This window comes from Oncorhynchus gorbuscha, linkage group LG07 (genome assembly GCF_021184085.1).
Source record: "Oncorhynchus gorbuscha isolate QuinsamMale2020 ecotype Even-year linkage group LG07, OgorEven_v1.0, whole genome shotgun sequence".
Classification (NCBI taxonomy): Eukaryota; Metazoa; Chordata; class Actinopteri; order Salmoniformes; family Salmonidae; genus Oncorhynchus; species Oncorhynchus gorbuscha.
The window spans coordinates 87,558,408-87,582,269 of NC_060179.1; the positions used below are offsets into that span (position 1 = coordinate 87,558,408).

The following is a 23,862-nucleotide window of genomic DNA, read 5'->3' on the forward strand; positions in this document are numbered from 1 at the left end:
CGTGTTTTCAGAGATCCTATGACAGAGAGATCGTGTTTTCAGAGATCCTATGACAGAGAGATCGTGTTTTCAGAGATCCTATGACATAGAGATATCGTGTTTTCAGAGATCCTATGACAGAGATATAGTGTTTTCAGAGATCCTATGACATAGAGAGATCATGTTTTCAGAGATCCTATGACATGGAGAGATCGTGAGCTCGTGTTTTCAGAGATCCTATGACATAGAGAGATCGTGAGCTCGTGTTTTCAGAGATCCTATGACAGAGAGATTGTGAGCTCGTGTTTTCAGAGATCCTATGACATAGAGAGATCGTGAGCTCGTGTTTTCAGAGATCCCATGACATAGAGAGATCGTGAGCTCGTGTTTTCAGAGATCCTATGACATAGAGATCGTGAGCTCGTGTTTTCAGAGATCCTATGACAGAGAGATTGTGAGCTCGTGTTTTCAGAGATCCTATGACATAGAGAGATCGTGAGCTCGTGTTTTCAGAGATCCATGACATAGAGAGACCATCCTGACAACGTTTTCAGGATCCATGACATAGAGAGATCGTGATCTCGTGTTTTCAGAGATCCTATGACATAGAGAGATCGTGAGCTCGTGTTTTCAGAGGAGATCCTTACCATCCTGACAACGTGGTCCTGATCTGTCTTGGGGACACAGGCAGTGGAAGCCATTGATTTCATCAACACAGGTAGCACCAAACACACACGACGAGGACTGGCATTCGTTGATATCTGACACACACACACACACACACACACACACACACACACACACACACACACACACACACACACACACACACACACACACACACACACACACACACACACACACACACACACACACACACACACATTATAGCAGTCAGGAACGATCCAATTACGTTTGACATTAAGCCTTTAACGACACACTTTTGAATTGAGATTTTTTGGACTGATCATCAAATTCTCACAGTCTCTGCAACACACACGTTTTTCAACCTTTATATAACTAGTCAGTAAAGAACAAATTCTTATTTCGCAACGACGGCCTACCCTGGCTAAACCTGGAAGACGCTGTGCCAATTGTGCGTCGCCCTATGGGACTCCCAATCACGGCCGGATGTGATACAGGTTGGATTTGAACCAGGGACTGTAGTGACTCCTCAGGCCGGTGCTGCAGAGCCTCAGAGCTCCCCAGAGCGCCCCAGAGCGCACCCAGATCCTCAGAGCGCCCCCAGAACACACCAGAGCCTCAGAGCGCCCCCAGAGCGCCCCAGAGGCTCAGAGCGCCCCAGAGCGTACCAGAGCCTCAGAGCGCCCCCAGAGCGCACCAGAGCCTCAGAGCGCCCCAGAGCGCCCCCCTCAGAGCGCCCCACCAGAGCCTCAGAGCGCAGAGCGCCCCCCAGAGCCTCAGAGCGCCCCCCCAGAGCGCCCCAGAGCCCAGAGCCTCAGAGCGCCCCCCCAGAGCGCCCCAGAGCCTCAGAGCGTCCCAGATCCTCAGAGCGTCCCAGTGCCTCAGAGCGCCCCAGTGCCTCAGAGCGTCCCAGAGCCTCAGAGCGTCCCCCCAGAGCGCCCCAGAGCCTCAGAGCGCCCCCAGAGCGCCCCAGAGCCTCAGAGCGCCCCCAGAGCACCCCAGAGCCTCAGAGCGCCCCCCAGAGCCTCAGAGCGCCCCAGAGCCTCAGAGCGCCCCCAGAGCGCACCAGAGCCTCAGAGCGCCCCAGAGCCTCAGAGCGCCCCAGAGCCTCAGAGCGCCCCAGAGCCTCAGAGCGCCCCCAGAGCGCACCAGAGCCTCAGAGCGCCCCCAGAGCGCACCAGAGCCTCAGAGCGCCCCAGATCCTCAGAGCGCCCCAGAGCCTCAGAGCGCCCCAGAGTGCCCCAGATCCTCAGAGCGCCCCAGAGTGCCCCAGATCCTCAGAGCGCCCCAGAGCCTCAGAGCGTCCCAGATCCTCAGAGCGCCCCAGTGCCTCAGAGCGTCCCAGAGCCTCAGAGCGCCCCAGAGCCTCAGAGCGTCCCAGAGCCTCAGAGCGCCCCAGAGCCTCAGAGCGTCCCAGAGCCTCAGAGCGTCCCAGAGCCTCAGAGCGCCCCACAGTGCCCCAGATCCTCAGAGCGCCCCAGAGCCTCAGAGCGCGCCCAGAGCCTCAGAGCGTCCCAGATCCTCAGAGCGCCCCAGAGCCTCAGAGCGCCCCAGAGTGCCCCAGATCCTCAGAGCGTCCTAGATCCTCAAAGCGCCTCAGAGCCTCAGAGCGTCCCAGAGCCTCAAAGCGTCCCAGAGCCACAGAGAGTCCCAGAGCCACAGAGAGTCCCAGAGCCTCAGAGCGCCCCAGAGCCTCAGAGCGCCCCAGAGTGCCCCAGAACCTCAGAGCGCCCCAGAGCGTCCCAGATCCTCAGAGTGCCCCAGAGCCTCAGAGCGCCCCAGAGCCTCAGAGTTTAATCACCTGCGAGAGAGACCTGGCTGTTTAGTCACCTGCAGAGAGAGATACCTGGCTGTTGAATCACCTGCAGAGAGAGAGACCTGGCTGTTTAATCACCTGCAGAGAGAGAGAGACCTGGCTGTTTAATCACCTGTAGAGAGAGAGAGACCTGGCTGTTTAATCACCTGTAGAGAGAGAGACCTGGCTGTTTAATCACCTGCAGAGAGAGACCTGGCTGTTTAATCACCTGCAGAGAGAGACCTGGCTGTTTAATCACCTGCAGAGAGAGACCTGGCTGTTTAATCACCTGCAGAAAGAGACCTGGCTGTTTAATCACCTGCAGAGAGAGACCTGGCTGTTTAATCACCTGCAGAGAGAGACCTGGCTGTTTAATCACCTGCAGAGAGAGAGAGACCTGGCTGTTTAATCACCTGCAGAGAGAGACCTGGCTGTTTAATCACCTGCAGAGAGAGACCTGGCTGTTTAATCACCTGCAGAGAGAGAGAGACCTGGCTGTTTAATCACCTGCAGAGAGAGACCTGGCTGTTTAATCACCTGCAGAGAGAGACCTGGCTGTTTAATCACCTGCAGAGAGAGACCTGGCTGTTTAATCACCTGCAGAGAGAGAGACCTGCCTGTTTAAACACCTGTAGAGAGAGACCTGGCTGTTTAATCACCTGCAGAGAGAGAGACCTGGCCGTGTAATCACCTGCAGAGAGAGAGACCTGGCTGTTTAATCACCTGCAGAGAGAGAGACCTGGCTGTTTAATCACCTGCAGAGAGAGACCTGGCTGTTTAATCACCTGCAGAGAGAGAGACCTGGCTGTTGAATCACCTGCAGAGAGAGAGACCTGGCTGTTTAATCACCTGCAGAGAGAGAGACCTGGCTGTTTAATCACCTGCAGAGAGAGACCTGGCTGTTTAATCACCTGCAGAGAGAGACCTGGCTGTTTAATCACCTGCAGAGAGAGACCTGGCTGTTTAATCACCTGCAGAGAGAGACCTGGCTGTTTAATCACCTGCAGAGAGAGAGACCTGGCTGTTTAATCACCTGCAGAGGGAGACCTGGCTGTTTAATCACCTGCAGAGAGAGAGACCTGGCTGTTTAATCACCTGCAGAGGGAGATCTGGCCGTGTAAGTGACTGTCCCTTCTCCTCTGCCCCAGCCCAGACCCAGTCACTAACTTAAGGCTCAGCCAGAGTGGGTGGATGAGGAGGGAGAGTCCATGTTAATACGTACTGATCCTGCAGTCTGGCCCAGCGAACCCTGGTGTGCACTCACATCGATACCAGTTATCACCATCCACACAGGTCCCACTGTTATAACTGGAGAGGAGGAGAGGAAGAGGAGAGAGGAGAGGGGAGGAGGGAGGAGAGGAGGGAGGAGAGGAGATGAGGGGTGAGAGGGGAGGAGGGAGGAGAGGAGAGGAGGGAGGAGAGGGAGGAGGGAGGAGAGGAGGGAGGAGAGGGGAGGAGGGAGGAGAGGAGGGTTGAGAGGGGAGAAGGGAGGAGAGGAGAGAGGAGAGGGGAGGAGAGGGGAGAGGAGAGGGGAGGAGGGAGGAGAGGGGAGGAGGGGGACGAGAGGGGGAGGAGGGAGGAGGGAGGAGGGACGAGAGGAGAGGGGAGGAGGGGGAGGGAGAGGAGGAGGAGAGGAGGAGGAGAGGAAGAGGGAGGAGAGGGAGGGGAGGAGGGAGGAGGGAGGAGAGGAGGGTTGAGAGGGGAGGAGGGAGGAGAGAAGGGAGGAGAGGGGAGAAGGGGGAGGAGAGGAAGAGGAGAGAGGAGAGGGGAGGAGGGAGGAGAGGAGGGTTGAGAGGGGAGGAGGGAGGAGAGAAGGGAGGAGAGGAGAGAAGGGAGGAGAGGAGGGACGAGAGGAGAGAGGAGAGGGGAGGAGGGGAGGGACGAGAGGAGAGAGGAGAAGGGAGGAGGGAGGAGAGGAGAGAGGAGAGGGAGAGAGGAGAGGGGAGGAGGGGAGGGACGAGAGGAGAGAGGAGAAGGGAGGAGGGAGGAGAGGAGGGACGAGAGGGGAAGAGGGGGAGGAGGGAGGAGAGGAGGGAGGAGAGGAGAGGAGGGACGAGAGGGGAGGAGGGACGAGAGGAGAGGGGAGGAGGGACGAGAGGAGGGGAGGAGGAGGGAGGGAGGAGGAGGAGGAGGGAGAGGGGAGGAGGGAGGAGAGGGGAGGAGGGACGGAGAGGGGAGGAGGGAGGACAGGAGGGAGGAGAGGAGATGAGGGGTGAGAGGGGAGGGGAGGAGGGAGGAGAGGAGGGAGGAGAGGAGATGAGGGGTGAGAGGGGAGGAGGGGTGGGAGGGAGGAGAGGAGGGAGGGAGGAGAGGGAGGGAGGGAGGAGAGGAGGGAGGAGAGGAGATGAGGGGTGAGAGAGGGAGGGAGAGGAGGGACGAGAGGAGAGGAGGGACAAGAGGGGAGGAGGGACGAGAGGAGAGGGGAGGAGGGAGGAGAGGAGGGTTGAGAGGGGAGGAGGGAGGGAGAGAAGGGAGGAGAGGGGAGAAGGGGGAGAGGGGGAGGAGGGAGGAGGGGAGATGAGGGGTGAGAGGGGAGGAGGGACGAGAGGGGAGGAGGGACGAGAGGAGAGGGGAGGAGGGAGGGAGGGGAGGAGGGGGAGGAGAGGGGAGGAGGGAGGAGAGGAGGAGGAGGAGAGGGAGGAGGGAGGAGAGGGAGAGGGAGGAGGGAGGAGAGGAGGGTTGAGAGGGGAGGAGGGAGGAGAGAAGGGAGGAGAGGGGAGAAGGGGGAGAGGGGAGGAGGGAGGAGAGGAGATGAGGGGTGAGAGGGGAGAAGGGGTGAGAAGGGAGGAGAGGGGAGAAGGAGGAGAGGGGAGAAGGGGAGAGGGGAGAAGGGGAGAGGGGAGAAGGGGGAGAGGGGAGAAGGGAGGAGAGGAGATGAGGGGTGAGAGGGGAGGAGGGGGAGAGGAGAGAAGGGGTGAGAGGAGAGAAGGGGTGAGAGGAGAGAAGGGGTGAGAGGAGAGAAGGGGTGAGAGGAGAGAAGGGGTGAGAGGAGAAGGGGTGAGAGGGGAGAAGGGGTGAGAGGGGAGAAGGGGTGAGAGGGAGGAGGGGTGAGAGGGGATGAGGGGAGAGGAGAGAAGGGGTGAGAGGGGAGAACGGGTGAGAGGGGTGAGAGGGGGGAGAGGAGATGAGGGGTGGAGGAGGGGGAGAGGAGGGGTGAGAGGGGAAGAGGGGTGAGAGGGGAGGAGGGGTGAGAGGGGAGGAGGGGTGAGAAAAGAGAAGTGAGATAGGAGGGGGAGAGGAGAGGAGAGGAGGGGTGAGAGGAGAGAAGGGGTGAGAGGGGAGGAGGGAAAAGAGGGGAGGAGGGAGGAGAGAAGAGGAGGGAGGAGAGGAGGGTGAGAGGGGAGGAGGGAGGAGAGGAGAGAAGAGGTGAGAAAAGAGAAGTGAGATAGGAGGGGTGAGAGGAGAGGAGGGAGAGAGACCGAGAGAGAGAGGGTTCAGTCTCAGAACAACATCAAAACATCTTGGTCAAACTGAAGTCTCTTAGACACCCTTATCCTCTACATAGAACCCTATGGGCCCTGGTCTAAAGTAGTGTACTCTGCAGGGAATAGGGTGCAATTTGGGACATTATTCAAACTAGGAATAATACTAGTACTACCATAACTAGTACAACCATAACCAGTAATACCATAACCAGTACTACCATAACAAGTACTACACTAACTAGTACTACCATAACTAGTACTACCATAACCAGTAATACCATAACCAGTACTACCATAAACAGTACTACCATAAACAGTAATACCATAACCAGTACTACAATTACTAGTACTACCATAACTAGTACATAACTAGTACTACCATAAACAGTAATACCATAACCAGTAATACCATAACCAGTACTACCATAATATATAATAATATATAATAATAATAATAATATATGCCATTTAGCAGACGCTTTTATCCAAAGCGACTTACAGTCATGTGTGCATACATTCTACGAATGGGTGGTCCCGGGAATCGAACCCACTACCCTGGCGTTACAAGCGCCATGCTCTACCAACTGAGCTACAGAAGGACCACCATAACCAGTACAACAATTACTAGTACTACCATAACTAGTGCTACCATAACCAGTAATACCATAACCAGTACTACCATAACCAGTACTACCATAACCAGTAATACCATAACCAGTACTACCATAACCAGTAATACCATAACCAGTACTACCATAACAAGTACTACAATAACTAGTACTACCATAACCAGTACTACCATAACCAGTAATACCATAACCAGTACTACCATAACCAGTAATACCATAACCAGTACTACCATAACTAGTACTACCATAAACAGTAATACCATAACCAGTACTACCATAAACAGTACTACCATAACCAGTACTACCATAACTAGTACTACAATTACTAGTACTACCATAACCAGTAATACCATAACCAGTAATACCATAACCAGTAAAACCATAACCAGTAATACCATAACCAGTACTACAATTACTAGTACTACCATAACCAGTACAACCATAACCAGTAATACCATAACCAGTAATACCATAACCAGTAATACCATAACCAGTAAAACCATAACCAGTAATACCATAACCAGTACTACAATTACTAGTACTACCATAACCAGTAATACCATAACCAGTAATACCATAACCAGTACTACAATTACTAGTACTACCATAACCAGTAATACCATAACCAGTAATACCATAACCAGTAATACCATAACCAGTACTACCATAACCAGTAATACCATAACTAGTAATACCATAACCAGTAAAACCATAACCAGTAAAACCATAACCAGTAATACCATAACCAGTACTACAATTACTAGTACTACCATAACCAGTAATACCATAACCAGTAATACCATAACCAGTACTACCATAACCAGTACTACCATAACCAGTACTACCATAACCAGTAATACCATAACTAGTACTACCATAACCAGTAATACCATAACCAGTAATACCATAACCAGTAATACCATAACCAGTAATACCATAACTAGTACTACAATTACTAGTACTACCATAACCAGTACTACCATAACCAGTAATACCATAACTAGTACTACAATTACTAGTACTACCATAACCAGTAATACCATAACCAGTACTACCATAACCAGTAATACAATTACTAGTACTACCATAACCAGTAATACCATAACCAGTACTACCATAACCAGTAATACCATAACTAGTACTACAATTACTAGTACTACCATAACCAGTAATACCATAACCAGTACTACCATAACCAGTAATACCATAACTAGTACTACAATTACCAGTACTACCATAACCAGTAATACCATAACTAGTACTACCATTTTTCACATGATGAATAATTTCGTGGAAATCCCCTTCCATCAAACAACATACAATAACCATTATAGTCTATGTCCTCCTTCCTAACCATTATAGTCTGTGTCCTCCTTCCTAACCATTATAGTCTGTGTCCTCCTTCCTAACCATTATAGTCTGTGTCCTCCTTCCTAACCATTATAGTCTGTGTCCTCCTTCCTAAACATTATAGTCTGTGTCCTCCTTCCTAACCATTATAGTCTGTGTCCTTCCTAACCATTATAGTCTGTGTCCTCCTTCCTAACCATTATAGTCTGTGTCCTCCTTCCTAACCATTATAGTCTGTGTCCTCCTTCCTAACCATTATAGTCTGTGTCCTCCTTCCTAACCATTATAGTCTGTGTCCTCCTTCCTAACCATTATAGTCTGTGTCCTCCTTCCTAACCATTATAGTCTGTGTCCTCCTTCCTAACCATTATAGTCTGTGTCCTTCCTAACCATTATAGTCTGTGTCCTTCCTAACCATTAGTCTGTGTCCCTCCTAACCATTATAGTCTGTGTCCTCCTTCCTAACCATTATAGTCTGTGTCCTCCTTCCTAACCATTATAGTCTGTGTCCTCCTTCCTAACCATTATAGTCTGTGTCCTCCTTCCTAACCATTATAGTCTGTGTCCTTCCTAACCATTATAGTCTGTGTCCTTCCTAACCATTAGTCTGTGTCCCTCCTAACCATTATAGTCTGTGTCCTCCTTCCTAACCATTATAGTCTGTGTCCTCCTTCCTAACCATTATAGTCTGTGTCCTCCTTCCTAACCATTATAGTCTGTGTCCTCCTTCCTAACCATTATAGTCTGTGTCCTCCTTCCTAACCATTATAGTCTGTGTCCTTCCTAACCATTATAGTCTGTGTCCTTCCTAACCATTATAGTCTGTGTCCTTCCTAACCATTATAGTCTGTGTCCTTCCTAACCATTAGTCTGTGTCCCTCCTAACCATTATAGTCTGTGTCCTCCTTCCTAACCATTATAGTCTGTGTCCTCCTTCCTAACCATTATAGTCTGTGTCCTCCTTCCTAACCATTATAGTCTGTGTCCTCCTTCCTAACCATTATAGTCTGTGTCCTCCTTCCTAACCATTATAGTCTGTGTCCTTCCTAACCATTATAGTCTGTGTCCTTCCTAACCATTAGTCTGTCCCTCCTAACCATTATAGTCTGTGTCCTCCTTCCTAACCATTATAGTCTGTGTCCTCCTTCCTAACCATTATAGTCTGTGTCCTCCTTCCTAACCATTATAGTCTGTGTCCTCCTTCCTAACCATTATAGTCTGTGTCCTTCCTAACCATTAGTCTGTGTCCTTCCTAACCATTAGTCTGTGTCCCTCCTAACCATTATAGTCTGTGTCCTCCTTCCTAACCATTATAGTCTGTGTCCTCCTTCCTAACCATTATAGTCTGTGTCCTCCTTCCTAACCATTATAGTCTGTGTCCTCCTTCCTAACCATTATAGTCTGTGTCCTTCCTAACCATTATAGTCTGTGTCCTCCTTCCTAACCATTATAGTCTGTGTCCTCCTTCCTAACCATTATAGTCTGTGTCCTTCCTAACCATTATAGTCTGTGTCCTCCTTCCTAACCATTATAGTCTGTGTCCTCCTTCCTAACCATTATAGTCTGTGTCCTCCTTCCTAACCATTATAGTCTGTGTCCTCCTTCCTAACCATTATAGTCTGTGTCCTCCTTCCTAACCATTATAGTCTGTGTCCTCCTTCCTAACCATTATAGTCTGTGTCCTTCCTAACCATTATAGTCTGTGTCCTTCCTAACCATTAGTCTGTGTCCCTCCTAACCATTATAGTCTGTGTCCTCCTTCCTAACCATTATAGTCTGTGTCCTCCTTCCTAACCATTATAGTCTGTGTCCTCCTTCCTAACCATTATAGTCTGTGTCCTCCTTCCTAACCATTATAGTCTGTGTCCTTCCTAACCATTATAGTCTGTGTCCTTCCTAACCATTAGTCTGTGTCCCTCCTAACCATTATAGTCTGTGTCCTCCTTCCTAACCATTATAGTCTGTGTCCTCCTTCCTAACCATTATAGTCTGTGTCCTCCTTCCTAACCATTATAGTCTGTGTCCTCCTTCCTAACCATTATAGTCTGTGTCCTCCTTCCTAACCATTATAGTCTGTGTCCTTCCTAACCATTATAGTCTGTGTCCTTCCTAACCATTATAGTCTGTGTCCTTCCTAACCATTAGTCTGTGTCCTCCTTCCTAACCATTATAGTCTGTGTCCTCCTTCCTAACCATTATAGTCTGTGTCCTCCTTCCTAACCATTATAGTCTGTGTCCTCCTTCCTAACCATTATAGTCTGTGTCCTCCTTCCTAACCATTATAGTCTGTGTCCTCCTTCCTAACCATTATAGTCTGTGTCCTTCCTAACCATTATAGTCTGTGTCCTTCCTAACCATTAGTCTGTGTCCCTCCTAACCATTATAGTCTGTGTCCTCCTTCCTAACCATTATAGTCTGTGTCCTCCTTCCTAACCATTATAGTCTGTGTCCTCCTTCCTAACCATTATAGTCTGTGTCCTTCCTAACCATTAGTCTGTGTCCTTCCTAACCATTAGTCTGTGTCCCTCCTAACCATTATAGTCTGTGTCCTCCTTCCTAACCATTATAGTCTGTGTCCTCCTTCCTAACCATTATAGTCTGTGTCCTCCTTCCTAACCATTATAGTCTGTGTCCTTCCTAACCATTATAGTCTGTGTCCTTCCTAACCATTATAGTCTGTGTCCTTCCTAACCATTATAGTCTGTGTCCTTCCTAACCATTATAGTCTGTGTCCTTCCTAACCATTAGTCTGTGTCCCTCCTAACCATTATAGTCTGTGTCCTCCTTCCTAACCATTATAGTCTGTGTCCTCCTTCCTAACCATTATAGTCTGTGTCCTCCTTCCTAACCATTATAGTCTGTGTCCTCCTTCCTAACCATTATAGTCTGTGTCCTCCTTCCTAACCATTATAGTCTGTGTCCTCCTTCCTAACCATTATAGTCTGTGTCCTCCTTCCTAACCATTATAGTCTGTGTCCTCCTTCCTAACCATTATAGTCTGTGTCCTCCTTCCTAACCATTATAGTCTGTGTCCTTCCTAACCATTATAGTCTGTGTCCTTCCTAACCATTATAGTCTGTGTCCTCCTTCCTAACCATTATAGTCTGTGTCCTTCCTAACCATTATAGTCTGTGTCCTTCCTAAACATTATAGTCTGTGTCCTCCTTCCTAACCATTATAGTCTGTGTCCTCCTTCCTAACCATTATAGTCTGTGTCCTCCTTCCTAACCTAGTCTGTGTCCTCCTTCCTAACCATTATAGTCTGTGTCCTCCTTCCTTACCATTATAGTCTGTGTCCTTCCTAACCATTATAGTCTGTGTCCTCCTTCCTAACCATTATAGTCTGTGTCCTCCTTCCTAAACATTATAGTCTGTGTCCTCCTTCCTAACCACTATAGTCTGTGTCCTTCCTAACCATTATAGTCTGTGTCCTCCTTCCTAACCATTATAGTCTGTGTCCTCCTTCCTAACCACTATAGTCTGTGTCCTCCTAACCATTATAGTCTGCGTCCTCCTTCCTAACCATTATAGTCTGTGTCCTCCTTCCTAACCACTATAGTCTGTGTCCTTCCTTACCATTATAGTCTGTGTCCTCATTCCTAACCATTATAGTCTGTGTCCTTCCTAACCATTATAGTCTGTGTCCTCCTTCCTAACCATTAGTCTGTGTCCTCCTTCCTAACCATTATAGTCTGTGTCCTCCTTCCTAACCATTATAGTCTGTGTCCTCCTTCCTAATCATTATAGTCTGTGTCCTCCTTCCTAACCATTATAGTCTGTGTCCTCCTTCCTAACCTAGTCTGTGTCCTCCTTCCTAACCATTATAGTCTGTGTCCTCCTTCCTTACCATTATAGTCTGTGTCCTCCGTCCTAACCATTATAGTCTGTGTCCTCCTTCCTAACCATTATAGTCTGTGTCCTCCTTCCTAACCACTATAGTCTGTGTCCTTCCTAACCATTATAGTCTGTGTCCTCCTTCCTAACCATTATAGTCTGTGTCCTCCTTCCTAACCACTATAGTCTGTGTCCTCCTTCCTAACCACTATAGTCTGTGTCCTTCCTTACCATTATAGTCTGTGTCCTCATTCCTAACCATTATAGTCTGTGTCCTTCCTAACCATTATAGTCTGTGTCCTCCTTCCTAATCATTATAGTCTGTGTCCTCCTTCCTAACCATTAGTCTGTGTCCTCCTTCCTAACCACTACAGTCTGTGTCCTTCCTAACCATTATAGTCTGTGTCCTCCTTCCTAACCATTATAGTCTGTGTCCTTCCTAAACATTATAGTCTGTGTCCTCCTTCCTAACCAGTATAGTCTGTGTCCTCCTTCCTAACCATTATAGTCTGTGTCCTCCTTCCTAACCATTATAGTCTGTGTCCTCCTTCCTAATCATTATAGTCTGTGTCCTCCTTCCTAACCATTAGTCTGTGTCCTCCTTCCTAACCACTACAGTCTGTGTCCTTCCTAACCATTATAGTCTGTGTCCTCCTTCCTAACCATTATAGTCTGTGTCCTTCCTAAACATTATAGTCTGTGTCCTCCTTCCTAACCATTATAGTCTGTGTCCTCCTTCCTAACCATTATAGTCTGTGTCCTCCTTCCTAACCATTATAGTCTGTGTCCTCCTTCCTAACCATTATAGTCTGTGTCCTCCTTCCTAACCATTATAGTCTGTGTCCTCCTTCCTAACCATTATAGTCTGTGTCCTTCCTAACCATTATAGTCTGTGTCCTTCCTAACCATTAGTCTGTGTCCCTCCTAACCATTATAGTCTGTGTCCTCCTTCCTAACCATTATAGTCTGTGTCCTCCTTCCTAACCATTATAGTCTGTGTCCTCCTTCCTAACCATTATAGTCTGTGTCCTCCTTCCTAACCATTATAGTCTGTGTCCTTCCTAACCATTAGTCGGTGTCCTTCCTAACCATTAGTCTGTGTCCCTCCTAACCATTATAGTCTGTGTCCTCCTTCCTAACCATTATAGTCTGTGTCCTCCTTCCTAACCATTATAGTCTGTGTCCTCCTTCCTAACCATTATAGTCGGTGTCCTTCCTAACCATTATAGTCTGTGTCCTTCCTAACCATTATAGTCTGTGTCCTTCCTAACCATTATAGTCTGTGTCCTTCCTAACCATTAGTCTGTGTCCCTCCTAACCATTATAGTCTGTGTCCTCCTTCCTAACCATTATAGTCTGTGTCCTCCTTCCTAACCATTATAGTCTGTGTCCTCCTTCCTAACCATTATAGTCTGTGTCCTCCTTCCTAACCATTATAGTCTGTGTCCTCCTTCCTAACCATTATAGTCTGTGTCCTCCTTCCTAACCATTATAGTCTGTGTCCTCCTTCCTAACCATTATAGTCTGTGTCCTCCTTCCTAACCATTATAGTCTGTGTCCTCCTTCCTAACCATTATAGTCTGTGTCCTTCCTAACCATTATAGTCTGTGTCCTTCCTAACCATTATAGTCTGTGTCCTCCTTCCTAACCATTATAGTCTGTGTCCTCCTTCCTAACCATTATAGTCTGTGTCCTCCTTCCTAACCTAGTCTGTGTCCTCCTTCCTAACCATTATAGTCTGTGTCCTCCTTCCTTACCATTATAGTCTGTGTCCTTCCTAACCATTATAGTCTGTGTCCTCCTTCCTAACCATTATAGTCTGTGTCCTCCTTCCTAAACATTATAGTCTGTGTCCTCCTTCCTAACCACTATAGTCTGTGTCCTTCCTAACCATTATAGTCTGTGTCCTCCTTCCTAACCATTATAGTCTGTGTCCTCCTTCCTAACCACTATAGTCTGTGTCCTCCTAACCATTATAGTCTGCGTCCTCCTTCCTAACCATTATAGTCTGTGTCCTCCTTCCTAACCACTATAGTCTGTGTCCTTCCTTACCATTATAGTCTGTGTCCTCATTCCTAACCATTATAGTCTGTGTCCTTCCTAACCATTATAGTCTGTGTCCTCCTTCCTAACCATTAGTCTGTGTCCTCCTTCCTAACCATTATAGTCTGTGTCCTCCTTCCTAACCATTATAGTCTGTGTCCTCCTTCCTAACCATTATAGTCTGTGTCCTCCTTCCTAACCATTATAGTCTGTGTCCTCCTTCCTAACCTAGTCTGTGTCCTCCTTCCTAACCATTATAGTCTGTGTCCTCCTTCCTTACCATTATAGTCTGTGTCCTCCGTCCTAACCATTATAGTCTGTGTCCTCCTTCCTAACCATTATAGTCTGTGTCCTCCTTCCTAACCACTATAGTCTGTGTCCTTCCTAACCATTATAGTCTGTGTCCTCCTTCCTAACCATTATAGTCTGTGTCCTCCTTCCTAACCACTATAGTCTGTGTCCTCCTAACCATTATAGTCTGCATCCTCCTTCCTAACCATTATAGTCTGTGTCCTCCTTCCTAACCACTATAGTCTGTGTCCTTCCTTACCATTATAGTCTGTGTCCTCATTCCTAACCATTATAGTCTGTGTCCTTCCTAACCATTATAGTCTGTGTCCTCCTTCCTAATCATTATAGTCTGTGTCCTCCTTCCTAACCACTACAGTCTGTGTCCTCCTTCCTAACCACTACAGTCTGTGTCCTTCCTAACCATTATAGTCTGTGTCCTCCTTCCTAACCATTATAGTCTGTGTCCTTCCTAAACATTATAGTCTGTGTCCTCCTTCCTAACCAGTATAGTCTGTGTCCTTCCTAACCATTATAGTCTGTGTCCTTCCTAACCATTAGTCTGTGTCCCTCCTAACCATTATAGTCTGTGTCCTCCTTCCTAACCATTATAGTCTGTGTCCTCCTTCCTAACCATTATAGTCTGTGTCCTCCTTCCTAACCATTATAGTCTGTGTCCTCCTTCCTAACCATTATAGTCTGTGTCCTCCTTCCTAACCATTAGTCTGTGTCCTTCCTAACCATTATAGTCTGTGTCCTTCCTAACCATTAGTCTGTGTCCCTCCTAACCATTATAGTCTGTGTCCTCCTTCCTAACCATTATAGTCTGTGTCCTCCTTCCTAACCATTATAGTCTGTGTCCTCCTTCCTAACCATTATAGTCTGTGTCCTCCTTCCTAACCATTATAGTCTGTGTCCTCCTTCCTAACCATTATAGTCTGTGTCCTCCTTCCTAACCATTATAGTCTGTGTCCTTCCTAACCATTATAGTCTGTGTCCTTCCTAACCATTATAGTCTGTGTCCTTCCTAACCATTAGTCTGTGTCCCTCCTAACCATTATAGTCTGTGTCCTCCTTCCTAACCATTATAGTCTGTGTCCTCCTTCCTAACCATTATAGTCTGTGTCCTCCTTCCTAACCATTATAGTCTGTGTCCTCCTTCCTAACCATTATAGTCTGTGTCCTTCCTAACCATTATAGTCTGTGTCCTTCCTAACCATTAGTCTGTGTCCCTCCTAACCATTATAGTCTGTGTCCTCCTTCCTAACCATTATAGTCTGTGTCCTCCTTCCTAACCATTATAGTCTGTGTCCTCCTTCCTAACCATTATAGTCTGTGTCCTCCTTCCTAACCATTATAGTCTGTGTTCTTCCTAACCATTAGTCTGTGTCCTTCCTAACCATTAGTCTGTGTCCCTCCTAACCATTATAGTCTGTGTCCTCCTTCCTAACCATTATAGTCTGTGTCCTCCTTCCTAACCATTATAGTCTGTGTCCTCCTTCCTAACCATTATAGTCTGTGTCCTTCCTAACCATTATAGTCTGTGTCCTTCCTAACCATTATAGTCTGTGTCCTTCCTAACCATTAGTCTGTGTCCTCCTTCCTAACCATTATAGTCTGTGTCCTCCTTCCTAACCATTATAGTCTGTGTCCTCCTTCCTAACCATTATAGTCTGTGTCCTCCTTCCTAACCATTATAGTCTGTGTCCTTCCTAACCATTATAGTCTGTGTCCTCCTTCCTAACCATTATAGTCTGTGTCCTTCCTAACCATTATAGTCTGTGTCCTTCCTAACCATTATAGTCTGTGTCCTCCTTCCTAACCATTATAGTCTGTGTCCTCCTTCCTAACCATTATAGTCTGTGTCCTCCTTCCTAACCTAGTCTGTGTCCTCCTTCCTAACCATTATAGTCTGTGTCCTCCTTCCTAACCATTATAGTCTGTGTCCTTCCTAACCATTATAGTCTGTGTCCTCCTTCCTAACCATTATAGTCTGTGTCCTTCCTAAACATTATAGTCTGTGTCCTCCTTCCTAACCATTATAGTCTGTGTCCTCCTTCCTAACCATTATAGTCTGTGTCCTCCTTCCTAACCATTATAGTCTGTGTCCTCCTTCCTAACCATTATAGTCTGTGTCCTCCTTCCTAACCATTATAGTCTGTGTCCTCCTTCCTAACCATTATAGTCTGTGTCCTTCCTAACCATTATAGTCTGTGTCCTTCCTAACCATTAGTCTGTGTCCCTCCTAACCATTATAGTCTGTGTCCTCCTTCCTAACCATTATAGTCTGTGTCCTCCTTCCTAACCATTATAGTCTGTGTCCTCCTTCCTAACCATTATAGTCTGTGTCCTCCTTCCTAACCATTATAGTCTGTGTCCTTCCTAACCATTAGTCGGTGTCCTTCCTAACCATTAGTCTGTGTCCCTCCTAACCATTATAGTCTGTGTCCTCCTTCCTAACCATTATAGTCTGTGTCCTCCTTCCTAACCATTATAGTCTGTGTCCTCCTTCCTAACCATTATAGTCGGTGTCCTTCCTAACCATTATAGTCTGTGTCCTTCCTAACCATTATAGTCTGTGTCCTTCCTAACCATTATAGTCTGTGTCCTTCCTAACCATTAGTCTGTGTCCCTCCTAACCATTATAGTCTGTGTCCTCCTTCCTAACCATTATAGTCTGTGTCCTCCTTCCTAACCATTATAGTCTGTGTCCTCCTTCCTAACCATTATAGTCTGTGTCCTCCTTCCTAACCATTATAGTCTGTGTCCTCCTTCCTAACCATTATAGTCTGTGTCCTCCTTCCTAACCATTATAGTCTGTGTCCTCCTTCCTAACCATTATAGTCTGTGTCCTCCTTCCTAACCATTATAGTCTGTGTCCTCCTTCCTAACCATTATAGTCTGTGTCCTTCCTAACCATTATAGTCTGTGTCCTTCCTAACCATTATAGTCTGTGTCCTCCTTCCTAACCATTATAGTCTGTGTCCTCCTTCCTAACCATTATAGTCTGTGTCCTCCTTCCTAACCTAGTCTGTGTCCTCCTTCCTAACCATTATAGTCTGTGTCCTCCTTCCTTACCATTATAGTCTGTGTCCTTCCTAACCATTATAGTCTGTGTCCTCCTTCCTAACCATTATAGTCTGTGTCCTCCTTCCTAAACATTATAGTCTGTGTCCTCCTTCCTAACCACTATAGTCTGTGTCCTTCCTAACCATTATAGTCTGTGTCCTCCTTCCTAACCATTATAGTCTGTGTCCTCCTTCCTAACCACTATAGTCTGTGTCCTCCTAACCATTATAGTCTGCGTCCTCCTTCCTAACCATTATAGTCTGTGTCCTCCTTCCTAACCACTATAGTCTGTGTCCTTCCTTACCATTATAGTCTGTGTCCTCATTCCTAACCATTATAGTCTGTGTCCTTCCTAACCATTATAGTCTGTGTCCTCCTTCCTAACCATTAGTCTGTGTCCTCCTTCCTAACCATTATAGTCTGTGTCCTCCTTCCTAACCATTATAGTCTGTGTCCTCCTTCCTAACCATTATAGTCTGTGTCCTCCTTCCTAACCATTATAGTCTGTGTCCTCCTTCCTAACCTAGTCTGTGTCCTCCTTCCTAACCATTATAGTCTGTGTCCTCCTTCCTTACCATTATAGTCTGTGTCCTCCGTCCTAACCATTATAGTCTGTGTCCTCCTTCCTAACCATTATAGTCTGTGTCCTCCTTCCTAACCACTATAGTCTGTGTCCTTCCTAACCATTATAGTCTGTGTCCTCCTTCCTAACCATTATAGTCTGTGTCCTCCTTCCTAACCACTATAGTCTGTGTCCTCCTAACCATTATAGTCTGCATCCTCCTTCCTAACCATTATAGTCTGTGTCCTCCTTCCTAACCACTATAGTCTGTGTCCTTCCTTACCATTATAGTCTGTGTCCTCATTCCTAACCATTATAGTCTGTGTCCTTCCTAACCATTATAGTCTGTGTCCTCCTTCCTAATCATTATAGTCTGTGTCCTCCTTCCTAACCATTAGTCTGTGTCCTCCTTCCTAACCACTACAGTCTGTGTCCTTCCTAACCATTATAGTCTGTGTCCTCCTTCCTAACCATTATAGTCTGTGTCCTTCCTAAACATTATAGTCTGTGTCCTCCTTCCTAACCAGTATAGTCTGTGTCCTTCCTAACCATTATAGTCTGTGTCCTTCCTCCTGTGTTCCTAACCATTATAGTCTGTGTCCTCCTTCCTAACCATTATAGTCTGTGTCCTCCTTCCTAACCATTATAGTCTGTGTCCTCCTTCCTAACCATTATAGTCTGTGTCCTCCTTCCTAACCATTATAGTCTGTGTCCTCCTTCCTAACCATTATAGTCTGTGTCCTTCCTAACCATTATAGTCTGTGTCCTTCCTAACCATTAGTCTGTGTCCCTCCTAACCATTATAGTCTGTGTCCTCCTTCCTAACCATTATAGTCTGTGTCCTCCTTCCTAACCATTATAGTCTGTGTCCTCCTTCCTAACCATTATAGTCTGTGTCCTCCTTCCTAACCATTATAGTCTGTGTCCTCCTTCCTAACCATTATAGTCTGTGTCCTCCTTTAACCATTATAGTCTGTGTCCTTCCTAACCATTATAGTCTGTGTCCTTCCTAACCATTATAGTCTGTGTCCTTCCTAACCATTAGTCTGTGTCCCTCCTAACCATTATAGTCTGTGTCCTCCTTCCTAACCATTATAGTCTGTGTCCTCCTTCCTAACCATTATAGTCTGTGTCCTCCTTCCTAACCATTATAGTCTGTGTCCTCCTTCCTAACCATTATAGTCTGTGTCCTTCCTAACCATTATAGTCTGTGTCCTTCCTAACCATTAGTCTGTGTCCCTCCTAACCATTATAGTCTGTGTCCTCCTTCCTAACCATTATAGTCTGTGTCCTCCTTCCTAACCATTATAGTCTGTGTCCTCCTTCCTAACCATTATAGTCTGTGTCCTCCTTCCTAACCATTATAGTCTGTGTTCTTCCTAACCATTAGTCTGTGTCCTTCCTAACCATTAGTCTGTGTCCTCCTTCCTAACCATTATAGTCTGTGTCCTCCTTCCTAACCATTATAGTCTGTGTCCTCCTTCCTAACCATTATAGTCTGTGTCCTCCTTCCTAACCATTATAGTCTGTGTCCTTCCTAACCATTATAGTCTGTGTCCTTCCTAACCATTATAGTCTGTGTCCTTCCTAACCATTAGTCTGTGTCCTCCTTCCTAACCATTATAGTCTGTGTCCTCCTTCCTAACCATTATAGTCTGTGTCCTCCTTCCTAACCATTATAGTCTGTGTCCTCCTTCCTAACCATTATAGTCTGTGTCCTTCCTAACCATTATAGTCTGTGTCCTCCTTCCTAACCATTATAGTCTGTGTCCTTCCTAACCATTATAGTCTGTGTCCTTCCTAACCATTATAGTCTGTGTCCTCCTTCCTAACCATTATAGTCTGTGTCCTCCTTCCTAACCATTATAGTCTGTGTCCTCCTTCCTAACCTAGTCTGTGTCCTCCTTCCTAACCATTATAGTCTGTGTCCTCCTTCCTAACCATTATAGTCTGTGTCCTTCCTAACCATTATAGTCTGTGTCCTCCTTCCTAACCATTATAGTCTGTGTCCTCCTTCCTAACCATTATAGTCTGTGTCCTTCCTAACCATTAGTCTGTGTCCCTCCTAACCATTAGTCTGTGTCCTCCTTCCTAACCATTATAGTCTGTGTCCTCCTTCCTAACCATTATAGTCTGTGTCCTCCTTCCTAACCAGTATAGTCTGTGTCCTCCTTCCTAACCATTATAGTCTGTGTCCTTCCTAACCATTATAGTCTGTGTCCTTCCTAACCATTATAGTCTGTGTCCTTCCTAACCATTAGTCTGTGTCCTCCTTCCTAACCATTATAGTCTGTGTCCTCCTTCCTAACCATTATAGTCTGTGTCCTCCTTCCTAACCATTATAGTCTGTGTCCTCCTTCCTAACCATTATAGTCTGTGTCCTTCCTAACCATTATAGTCTGTGTCCTCCTTCCTAACCATTATAGTCTGTGTCCTTCCTAACCATTATAGTCTGTGTCCTTCCTAACCATTATAGTCTGTGTCCTCCTTCCTAACCATTATAGTCTGTGTCCTCCTTCCTAACCATTATAGTCTGTGTCCTCCTTCCTAACCATTATAGTCTGTGTCCTCCTTCCTTACCATTATAGTCTGTGTCCTTCCTAACCATTATAGTCTGTGTCCTCCTTCCTAACCATTATAGTCTGTGTCCTCCTTCCTAAACATTATAGTCTGTGTCCTCCTTCCTAACCACTATAGTCTGTGTCCTTCCTAACCATTATAGTCTGTGTCCTCCTTCCTAACCATTATAGTCTGTGTCCTCCTTCCTAACCACTATAGTCTGTGTCCTCCTAACCATTATAGTCTGCGTCCTCCTTCCTAACCATTATAGTCTGTGTCCTCCTTCCTAACCACTATAGTCTGTGTCCTTCCTTACCATTATAGTCTGTGTCCTCATTCCTAACCATTATAGTCTGTGTCCTTCCTAACCATTATAGTCTGTGTCCTCCTTCCTAATCATTATAGTCTGTGTCCTCCTTCCTAACCATTAGTCTGTGTCCTCCTTCCTAACCATTATAGTCTGTGTCCTCCTTCCTAACCATTATAGTCTGTGTCCTCCTTCCTAACCATTATAGTCTGTGTCCTCCTTCCTAACCATTATAGTCTGTGTCCTCCTTCCTAACCTAGTCTGTGTCCTCCTTCCTAACCATTATAGTCTGTGTCCTCCTTCCTTACCATTATAGTCTGTGTCCTCCTTCCTAACCATTATAGTCTGTGTCCTCCTTCCTAACCATTATAGTCTGTGTCCTCCTTCCTAACCACTATAGTCTGTGTCCTTCCTAACCATTATAGTCTGTGTCCTCCTTCCTAACCATTATAGTCTGTGTCCTCCTTCCTAACCACTATAGTCTGTGTCCTCCTAACCATTATAGTCTGCGTCCTCCTTCCTAACCATTATAGTCTGTGTCCTCCTTCCTAACCACTATAGTCTGTGTTCTTCCTAACCATTAGTCTGTGTCCTTCCTAACCATTAGTCTGTGTCCCTCCTAACCATTATAGTCTGTGTCCTCCTTCCTAACCATTATAGTCTGTGTCCTCCTTCCTAACCATTATAGTCTGTGTCCTCCTTCTTAACCATTATAGTCTGTGTCCTCCTTCCTAACCATTATAGTCTGTGTCCTCCTTCCTAACCATTATAGTCTGTGTCCTTCCTAACCATTATAGTCTGTGTCCTCCTTCCTAACCATTATAGTCTGTGTCCTTCCTAACCATTATAGTCTGTGTCCTTCCTAACCATTATAGTCTGTGTCCTCCTTCCTAACCATTATAGTCTGTGTCCTCCTTCCTAACCATTATAGTCTGTGTCCTCCTTCCTAACCTAGTCTGTGTCCTCCTTCCTAACCATTATAGTCTGTGTCCTCCTTCCTAACCATTATAGTCTGTGTCCTCCTTCCTTACCATTATAGTCTGTGTCCTTCCTAACCATTATAGTCTGTGTCCTCCTTCCTAACCATTATAGTCTGTGTCCTCCTTCCTAAACATTATAGTCTGTGTCCTCCTTCCTAACCACTATAGTCTGTGTCCTTCCTAACCATTATAGTCTGTGTCCTCCTTCCTAACCATTATAGTCTGTGTCCTCCTTCCTAACCACTATAGTCTGTGTCCTCCTAACCATTATAGTCTGTGTCCTCCTTCCTAACCATTAGTCTGTGTCCTCCTTCCTAACCATTATAGTCTGTGTCCTCCTTCCTAACCATTATAGTCTGTGTCCTCCTTCCTAACCATTATAGTCTGTGTCCTCCTTCCTAACCTAGTCTGTGTCCTCCTTCCTAACCATTATAGTCTGTGTCCTCCTTCCTTACCATTATAGTCTGTGTCCTCCTTCCTAACCATTATAGTCTGTGTCCTCCTTCCTAACCATTATAGTCTGTGTCCTCCTTCCTAACCATTATAGTCTGTGTCCTCCTTCCTAACCACTATAGTCTGTGTCCTTCCTAACCATTATAGTCTGTGTCCTCCTTCCTAACCATTATAGTCTGTGTCCTCCTTCCTAACCACTATAGTCTGTGTCCTCCTAACCATTATAGTCTGCGTCCTCCTTCCTAACCATTATAGTCTGTGTCCTCCTTCCTAACCACTATAGTCTGTGTCCTTCCTTACCATTATAGTCTGTGTCCTCATTCCTAACCATTATAGTCTGTGTCCTTCCTAACCATTATAGTCTGTGTCCTCCTTCCTAATCATTATAGTCTGTGTCCTCCTTCCTAACCATTAGTCTGTGTCCTCCTTCCTAACCACTATAGTCTGTGTCCTCCTTCCTAACCATTATAGTCTGTGTCCTTCCTAACCATTATAGTCTGTGTCCTCCTTCCTAACCATTATAGTCTGTGTCCTTCCTAAACATTATAGTCTGTGTCCTCCTTCCTAACCAGTATAGTCTGTGTCCTCCTTCCTAACCATTATAGTCTGTGTCCTCCTTCCTAACCATTATAGTCTGTGTCCTCCTTCCTAACCAGTATAGTCTGTGTCCTCCTTCCTAACCATTATAGTCTGTGTCCTCCTTCCTAACCATTATAGTCTGTGTCCTCCTTCCTAACCATTATAGTCTGTGTCCTCCTTCCTAACCATTATAGTCTGTGTCCTTCCTAACCACTATAGTCTGTGTCCTCCTTCCTAACCATTATAGTCTGCGTCCTCCTTCCTAACCATTAGTCTGTGTCCTTCCTAACCATTATAGTCTGTGTCCTCCTTCCTAACCATATAGTCTGTGTCCTCCTTCCTAACCATTATAGTCTGTGTCCTCCTTCCTAACCATTATAGTCTGTGTTCTCCTTCCTAACCATTATAGTCTGTGTCCTTCCTAACCATTATAGTCTGTGTCCTCCTTCCTTACCATTATAGTCTGTGTCCTTCCTAACCATTATAGTCTGTGTCCTCCTTCCTAATCATTATAGTCTGTGTCCTCCTTCCTAACCATTAGTCTGTGTCCTCCTTCCTAACCACTATAGTCTGTGTCCTCCTTCCTAACCATTATAGTCTGTGTCCTTCCTAACCATTATAGTCTGTGTCCTCCTTCCTAACCATTATAGTCTGTGTCCTTCCTAAACATTATAGTCTGTGTCCTCCTTCCTAACCAGTATAGTCTGTGTCCTCCTTCCTAACCAGTATAGTCTGTGTCCTCCTTCCTAACCATTATAGTCTGTGTCCTCCCTCCTAACCATTATAGTCTGTGTCCTCCTTCCTAACCATTATAGTCTGTGTCCTCCTTCCTAACCAGTATAGTCTGTGTCCTCCTTCCTAACCATTATAGTCTGTGTCCTCCTTCCTAACCATTATAGTCTGTGTCCTTCCTAACCATTATAGTCTGTGTCCTCCTTCCTAACCATTATAGTCTGTGTCCTTCCTAACCACTATAGTCTGTGTCCTCCTTCCTAACCATTATAGTCTGCGTCCTCCGTCCTAACCATTATAGTCTGTGTCCTTCCTAACCATTATAGTCTGTGTCCTCCTTCCTAACCATATAGTCTGTGTCCTCCTTCCTAACCATTATAGTCTGTGTCCTCCTTCCTAACCATTATAGTCTGTGTCCTCCTTCCTAACCATTATAGTCTGTGTCCTTCCTAGCCATTATAGTCTGTGTCCTCCTTCCTTACCATTATAGTCTGTGTCCTTCCTAGCCATTATAGTCTGTGTCCTCCTTCCTTACCATTATAGTCTGTGTCCTTCCTAGCCATTATAGTCTGTGTCCTCCTTCCTTACCATTATAGTCTGTGTCCTTCCTAATCATTATAGTCTGTGTCCTCA

At 46.1% G+C, this 23,862-nt stretch overlaps 1 protein-coding gene across 6 annotated transcripts in view; it reads right to left on the bottom strand.

Moving 5' to 3' along the window:
• Nucleotides 1–23,862, bottom strand: part of LOC124040455 (protein jagged-1b-like) — a 210,334-nt gene that overhangs the window by 34,795 nt on the left and 151,677 nt on the right. For 5 of the 6 annotated variants that reach the window (XM_046357673.1, XM_046357674.1, XM_046357672.1 and 2 more), the window contains exons 20-21: nt 3,642–3,727; nt 627–740 (exon numbers count right to left, since the gene is read on the bottom strand). In XM_046357673.1, the coding sequence (XP_046213629.1) occupies nt 627–740; nt 3,642–3,727 (200 nt within the window). The remainder of the gene's footprint in view (nt 1–626; nt 741–3,641; nt 3,728–23,862) is intronic. The other variant, XM_046357676.1, reaches the window with a different exon arrangement.